Source organism: Pagrus pagrus (assembly GCF_965226575.1).
Source record: "Pagrus pagrus genome assembly, chromosome: 4".
In the NCBI taxonomy this organism is placed as follows: Eukaryota; Metazoa; Chordata; class Actinopteri; order Spariformes; family Sparidae; genus Pagrus; species Pagrus pagrus.
The window spans coordinates 1,350,889-1,358,677 of record NC_140188.1 but is presented as its reverse complement, the minus strand read 5'-3'; the positions used below and the strand labels follow the sequence as shown (position 1 = coordinate 1,358,677).

The window sequence follows — 7,789 nt, the reverse complement described above, 5'->3', positions numbered from 1 at the left end:
AAAAAATAAATCAGTAAGGGTATTAATTTAAAACATAGTAAATAATTAAAGAAGCAAATTAAGATGTTGTATTAAAGATACAATAAGATAATCCTTTATTAGCGCCACAGCGGAGAAATATGCATTATTACAGCAACAAAGAGGAACGCATCAAGTAGAAACAGTCACAATAAATAAGAAAAAAGAAAGAAAGCAGTGAGAATATAAAGACCTGCAGACCTGCAGACCTTCAGACCTTCAGACCTGCAGACCTGCAGACCTGCAGACCTTCAGATCTTCAGACCTTCAGACCTTCAGACCTGCAGACCTGCAGTAACTGAGTCAGAGTCTCCTGCAGCCACACGAGGACGCCAGAATGCAAGAATTACACCACAAGTCTGTCAGACTGCAGCCTGATTAGTTCGTCCAATCACCTGCCAGGTAACTTTTTTGAAAGCGTCGGCGTCTTTCTGTTCAGATTACAATACATTTGTAATGTAATAAATCAGCGGATCGAGTTTGTAGATCGGGTCAGAACCTCTGAAGACCTCCTCTGGGGTCAGAACACAGCAGAATGTCTTGATCATTGTTGTCACACACTGAATGTGGTGGTTTCATGTGTGTGTGTGTGTGTGTGTGTGTGTGACTTTAAACCTTCAACCCAACAGGAAGTCAAAATAAATCCAACCACAGGTCCGTTAGAAGCCGACAGCAGGACTGAATTCTTTGAGCTGTTCTGTTTGTCACCAGCAGGTGTCAGTGTTCACACGTGTCCAGGTGTGACTGTTGTCTTTGAGCAACATGAGTCAGCTGGTGTTTGTGGACTTAAAGCTACAGTACGCTGAACTGCTTTGTGGTCATGCTGAGCGACGTCTTCCTGTTGACCCTGATGGTGCTCATCCGCCCGTCGCTGCTCCTCCTCTCCGTTTTATGTGGCTGCCCGGTGACCTGCGTGGTGCTGAACACCCTCCTCAGGTTCAGCTGCGTCCTGAAGGCCTTGCAGAAGATGAAGTAGATGAGAGGGTCGAGGCAGACGTTGAGCACCGACACCATGATGGTCAGCTCCTTCAGGTAGAAGAAGGCCTGGCCCCAGGTACACCGCCTCAGGAAGGCGTAGGGGAGACGGACCAGGTGGTACGGGACGAAGCAGATGCAGAAGACGCTGACCAGCACCAGCATGTTCCTGCGAGACTTGGTGAGCTTCTTGGAGCCCGAGGACATGGGCTGCTTCTGCAGAGCCAGCGACAGCCTGCGGGAGGTGCTGTGGTAGAAGAAGATGAGGGAGACAAGGACGAGCAGGAAGATGGCGGCGGAGAAGGTATGGATGATCTTGTAGAAGACTCTGAGCTGTTCACTGTGCAGGACGTCACAGCTCACCGTGCTGGATCTGGAGGTCGACTCCCCCTGGGTGACGAGCGACAGGGTGATGTAGGTGCCCGTCGTGGCCAACAGGAAGACCCAGGTCACCGTGGAGATGATGTGGGCGGCTCGCACCGTCTGCAGGATGTGAGTTCCTAAAGGATGGACGATCTTCAGATACCTGGAGGAGGAGAGGCAGATACCAGAGGGTTAATCACAACCAGCACGGCTTCTCAAATCAGTTCATGATGCTGGAGACTTGGACGAGCTGTATGGAGCCATTTTATTTTTCTTTGGTTGTTTTTTATGTTTTATGCATCTGCAAAGAAATCCTCAAAAAAGACGCTTCCTTACATGTGCAGAACTTGCCTTAGAAACATCATGTTTTTAAGTTTTCTTCAGTATCACAGTGATCCAGTGATAGTTGTCTGTACATCCACAGGTTCACTGCAAACAGGAAGTGCTAACAGCTGATTCTGCAAAGTTTTGATTGAGTTTTGCAGTATTCATTTTTTTTCCTCGTGTTTTTGGTTGTTTTTTGGTGTTAAATCAAGTCTCCAGCTGCTTCAGGTGTTTAGCAGAACGCTGCAATTCTGTTTTACTGTGAAGCTCCAGAAATGTTGTGGACTACGAGACTTCACCTGACTTTTTCAACCAAGTTAAAGAAAGAAGTGTTCAAGTTTGTGATGTTAACCAGGAGGTCACGTACAGAAGCTGCTGTTATGTTGCTATAGAAGCAACATGAAGTTTATCTGAGGAGGAAGTCAGGATGACCACTGCTGTGAAATAGTTGTGACTGTCGGACTGATATAATCTGTGGACAGATCAGCAGCTCTGCACTGGTGGCTGATGGCTGATAGCTGTTTTACATGCTGTGGTTACAGTTTCACATCCTGGAGCAGCTGTTGACTTCATGAGAAGCTCCGGCATCAGAGAGGCAGTGAGGCCACCCTGTGACGGGCTCTGATCCTGACGAGGGGTTCAATTATTAAAATATCAATTCAGATATTTACATTAATAACATTTGCTCCATCGCTGAATGTGTTTGAACTTGCAGCCTGTGTCTCGATGACATTGTCCTCGCCGCAGTGTGACTCAGATACCTCTGAACATCTGATACGTCTCTCTGCACTAATCTGTTCAATCAGCTGCTGCAGCTGATCGTCATGTTCAGACTTTACATAAAAACATCTGTTTGTTCTCTCGAGCAGATACATGGACTTCAAGACATGGTGATTTGTCCTTTATATGGAGGAAAATAAATAAATACTTTACTCATTTGTGCTTCATTATCGAACAAGTCCTTCAAAGTGTGTGCTGGTGGTTAACTCCCCAGAATATAATACATAAATTAACTCATTCATTTAAAGATGAATACATTAAAGCAACACTAGGTAGCTTTTCGACCTTAAAATAATATTTCTAAACTCAGTTAAGTGGTAGAATGACAGTTAATAGGATGAACGGTGACGCCTCTGCAGCCTGAGGGGGGTTGCGCAGGTAGAAACCGCACTGTGTAACTTCCCTGAGCAGGTAGGGACATACCTGACGTAAAGAAGTCTAGTGCGACCTGCCTTACGGCACGTTTATTCGTCTGTGGATTTAGCCAGCAGCTACTTGGATTTTTTGTAAACCAACGCCATGGCCAAGCCAGCTAAAAAAGCCAAGAAGGTGTTGTCTGAGGAGGCGAAGAAAAGAAAAAGAGAAAGTGATATAACATGAGCCGGACAGGGATAAATATTGGACCAGCTTACACTCGGTGGAGCGAGCTGAAAGAACTGATGGTGACCTAGCTTAGATGCTACTGGATCTGTAAGTCATATATTACATTTATACATATTTATTATCTTACCGACTTTTACTTTGAGTTGATTTGTTGTTATGTGGTGTTCATTGGGGCTCTATTTGGCCACAGTTTATAACCGTAATAAAGCCGGAAGATAATCTAATGCTGTCCGTTTCGATAGCTTGCACATTTTCATGTAGTGACTAAACGATGACTAACTTGCTAAAACACTGTGAACATCTTGTCTTGTAAAGTTGCGGATTCCTTAGTTCATGCAGATAATCAACGTAATTGTTGAACAGTGTGATCGGGATCGGGAGGAAACATTAGCATGCTACTTACTGTTGTCATACCGAGTTGGTTGTAGTTATTACGCCGAACACAACGTCAACTTGCGATTGTACTTAGTAACTCCCGAAAACGTAGTTATATTTTCAGACGTTACTAAACACATTCACGCCCAAGCGTCGTGTTTTGGAAGTAACTTAGTCAGTGCAATCACTACAACCAACTTGGTATGAGAATAATTCTAGCATGCTAATGTGCTGTGCAGCCTATATGCTAGCAAACTACCAACTGCTATCTCTGAATCTAGCTTGTTGTTGGCGTGTATTCATTTTCCCCAGGGATGCTCATACAGGGACAGTATTTACGACTCTAGTAACAGATAATTGCGCTTCTGAACCAGCCGGGGGTAGTAATGAGTCCAAACTACCTAGTGTTGCTTGTTGTCTTTACATTATCAAAGATGTCCGTGTGTTGATGAGATATCTACTGAAGTTAGCATGCTAACCAGCTAGCCCCCAGTCCTGCAAACCTCCTGTGTTCTGGAGACGTAAACACCGTCACTCCCCTGGTACTCTCCCTCACTCCCCTGTCACTCCCCTGGTACTCTCCCTCACTCCCCTGTCACTCCCCCGGTACTCCCCTGGTACTCCCCTGTCACTCCCCTGTCACTCCCCTGGTACTCCCCTGTCACTCCCCTGGTAATCCCCTGTCACTCCCCTGTCACTCCCCTGGTACTCCCCTGTCACTCCCCTGGCACTCCCCTCTCAGTCCCCTGGTACTCCCCTGTCACTCCCCTCTTACTCCCCTGGTACTCCCCTGTCACTCCCCTGGTACTCCCCTCTCAGTCCCCTGGTACTCCCCTGTCACTCCCCTCTCAGTCCCCTGGTACTCCCCTGTCACTCCCCTCTCACTCCCCTGGTACTCCCCTGGTACTCCCCTGTCACTCCCCTGTCACTCCCCTGGTACTCCCCTGTCACTCCCCTGGTAATCCCCTGTCACTCCCCTGTCACTCCCCTGGTACTCCCCTGTCACTCCCCTGGTACTCCCCTGTCACTCCCCTGGCACTCCCCTCTCAGTCCCCTGGTACTCCCCTGTCACTCCCCTCTTACTCCCCTGGTACTCCCCTGTCACTCCCCTGGTACTCCCCTGTCACTCCCCTGTCACTCCCCTGGTACTCCCCTGTCACTCCCCTGTCACTCCCCTGGTACTCCCCTGGCACTCCCCTCTCACTCCCCTGGTACTCCCCTGTCACTCCCCTGGCACTCCCCTCTCACTCCCCTGTCACTCCCCTGGTACTCCCCTGGTACTCCCCTGGTACTCCCCTGTCACTCCCCTGTCACTCCCCTCTCACTCCCCTGGTACTCCCCTCTCACTCCCCTGTCACTCCCCTGGTACTCCCCTGTCACTCCCCTGGTACTCCCCTGTCACTCCCCTCTCACTCCCCTGGTACTCCCCTGTCACTCCCCTGGTACTCCCCTGTCACTCCCCTGGTACTCCCCTGACACTCCCCTGACACTCCCCTGGTACTCCCCTCTCACTCCCCTCTCACTCCCCTGTCACTCCCCTGGTACTCCCCTGACACTCCCCTGACACTCCCCTGGTATGACCCTGGTACTCCCCTGTCACTCCCCTGACACTCCCCTGGTATGACCCTGGTACTCCCCTGTCACTCCCCTGTCACTCCCCTGACACTCTAACTAAGCTAACAAGCTCACAGTAGCTACAGTCATGGATGCAGCTAGCAGCAGGTAGCTGTTACTCTGGGGATGTGCTGCCCCCTATTTGAGTGGAGTATGAATTGGCTACTTCTTACATACTGCACCTTTAATAAATTCAATTAAATGGAAAAGTAAATAAATCAATACAGAAGCAAATTAAAACAAAATAATCCTTCAAAAGTTCATTAACCAGGAACACAAACAGGACACTTCAAAATATCATAATTAAAGGGGGGGAGGCTGAACTCTGAACCTCCACAGCAGCTTCATCTGAACCTGCAGCTCACCACATCCTCGTCTGTTTCTGTGTTTGGACATCTGAGAGTCTGAGGTTTGTTATCTCGTCACTGTGTTTTCATCTCTTCATGTTTCTGTGATCAGTGCTCTGCTGCAGGACCTGATCTAACTCGTCACCTGTCTGAAGTCTGGATTCAGATGTTCTCCTCACTGCGTCCTCGCTCTCCAGATCAGGAAGGAAAAAACATCCTGGAGCAAAACAACTGTTTCCTCTTGATATGCAAAAACATTGCATATCACAAGTGCATCTAACTTTCAGGAATTCAAAGTATGACTATCAGGAAGTGGTCCACCAACAAAGTCAACCAACCAGCGTCGTTTCAGCAAAATGCTGCAGAAGTTCAGTGGTACTCTGACTCAGCAGTGCTAACCGATATTTTACCTAACCTATAACCTATAACCTAACCTATATGTTTTACACTTGTTTTTTTAAAACCCATGAAATGACTCATAGTGACGACAAACGCCCACCTCAACACTACTTTCAACAAATACCAGACACCGTGCTGACACATTGATATTAGTGAGGTGTGAATGTGTGAGTGTGGTTTCAGTCTGAAAATCAATCTGATCTCAACTCAAAATATTTTATAAAAAGTCCCAAAATGTTGAACGTTTCCTCTCATGGTTCACTGAAGCCTCCTCTTCACAGTGTGACATCAAACCAGCTGGTCTCTGTCGTTAATCCATCTCTTCATCACAACTCATTTAAATTATATCAAGGCGTATCAAGTTATGCATAATTAGGGCCGTGGCCTATTTGAGTGACAGCTAGCAGCTAATTCCAGCTGATGATCTTTACATCTCGACCGTGTTTGTGGTGTTGATGCCTTTTGGAGAATTTTAAATGCAAATATCAGACACATGTTTTCTGTGTGGTTAACTGGACTGACAGACGGGAGGGGAGAAACAGACAGCAGTGTCTTGGATTAATGAGCGACTCTGTTAGCATCTCTGGTCAAAAGCTAAACTCAAACACGATATACAGACACACGACCTCAGTGTTGCATGCTATCGCAGCTAATGTACAGGAAGGTATCCTGAACCTGCCGTCAAAACTCATGTGAGAATAACAAAAAAGCAAAAATGATACTGAGATCAAACTCACGGAAACTCTTCTCTTAATGTGTGAACACAGCTAGCTTGTTAGCCTTACCCACCTTGGTATCTTCCAGCAAGGTGGGCGTGTTTTTGTTGCTCCTTGCCTTTTTTTTTTCTTTTGGATTATCTGGAGTTCGACAGAGTCGAGCCACTGACTTATTTCAGTGCTGCAAAGACAACTGTTTCAGAGACTAACCCAGACGTTAGCATCACCGTTAGCACCCTCGACAAAGAATCTTGGAGATTTTTTAATCGGATTTTGGATTATTGCAGAAAATATCTCAAAATAAAGCGTAAATTAAAGTTAATGTAAGGCTTTAAACAAACTATAAACAAAATACATTAATTCTAACCTGTTGTATTTAAGATGAGGGAACAGGAAGTGCAGAAATGCTCGCCGTCCTACCTGTTGCCTGCGATGTAACCCATGAACAGGATGCTGGCGTACATGTTCAGGTAGAAGGCCGAGGCTCCGAAGTTGCAGTAGATGCGGCTGAGGACGATGGAGCTGTCGGCGTAGTGGGCGATCCGGATGGGGAGACAGAGGCTGATGAAGAAGTCGGCGGCCGCCATGTTCTTCAGGTAGATGGTGACGCTGCTGGACGCCTGCTGCTGAGCTCGGCAGAAGTAAACCTTCAGGGTGAAGCCGTTGAGGAACAAACCAACCTGCAGAGGAAGTTTACAGGATTTGATCTGAGAGTTGGAGTCAGTTCTTTAAGAAAATGTTTAAAAATCTCAATATCTGAGACTCACCAGGAACACCAGGCTGTAGTAGACCATGAAGAAGACCTGAGCCGAGGTGTCCACCTGAACACACTCAGTCGGGTTGGTCTGGTTGGTCTGGTTGGAGACGGAGGAGGACTGGTTGACACACATGTTTCTAACAGAGTCGAACCCAAACTAATAATTCTTTAAGTTTCAGACAATGTTCGAAACATCGTCCGTCTGCATACAGGAAGCAGTTACAGCTGAAAGAGAAGTGACAGCAGCAATTACAGATTTTGACGCAGGACTTTAACTTTTCATAGATTGTTTTTACATTGTTTTATGAATATTTTTATAAATTATCTAAACACTTATTCTGTCTCTGCTAATGTCTGTTAGCACAGCAGGTAAACAGACTTCTCAGATCAGTTAACAAACAAAAAATACAGTAAAGACTCTCATGTATGTGAATATATCTGTAATCAGATTACATTCAGCAGCTCATATATGTAATAAATATAACACACATTAGTTCAGTAAAAGTATAAAGTGCAGA

The 7,789-nt window shown here is 46.4% G+C and overlaps 1 protein-coding gene across 1 annotated transcript; it reads right to left on the bottom strand.

The window, feature by feature from the left end:
• Nucleotides 1–277: 277 nt before the first annotated feature.
• On the bottom strand, nt 278–7,404 carry LOC311255717 (P2Y purinoceptor 14-like; the record flags this gene model as incomplete). The annotated part of the gene is made up of 4 exons (XM_084350366.1): nt 278–331; nt 820–1,519; nt 6,935–7,194; nt 7,282–7,404. 4 exons carry the CDS (start codon nt 7,402–7,404, stop codon nt 278–280), a joined length of 1,137 nt encoding a protein of 378 aa, XP_084206492.1.
• Between the last annotated feature and the right edge of the window lie 385 nt (nt 7,405–7,789).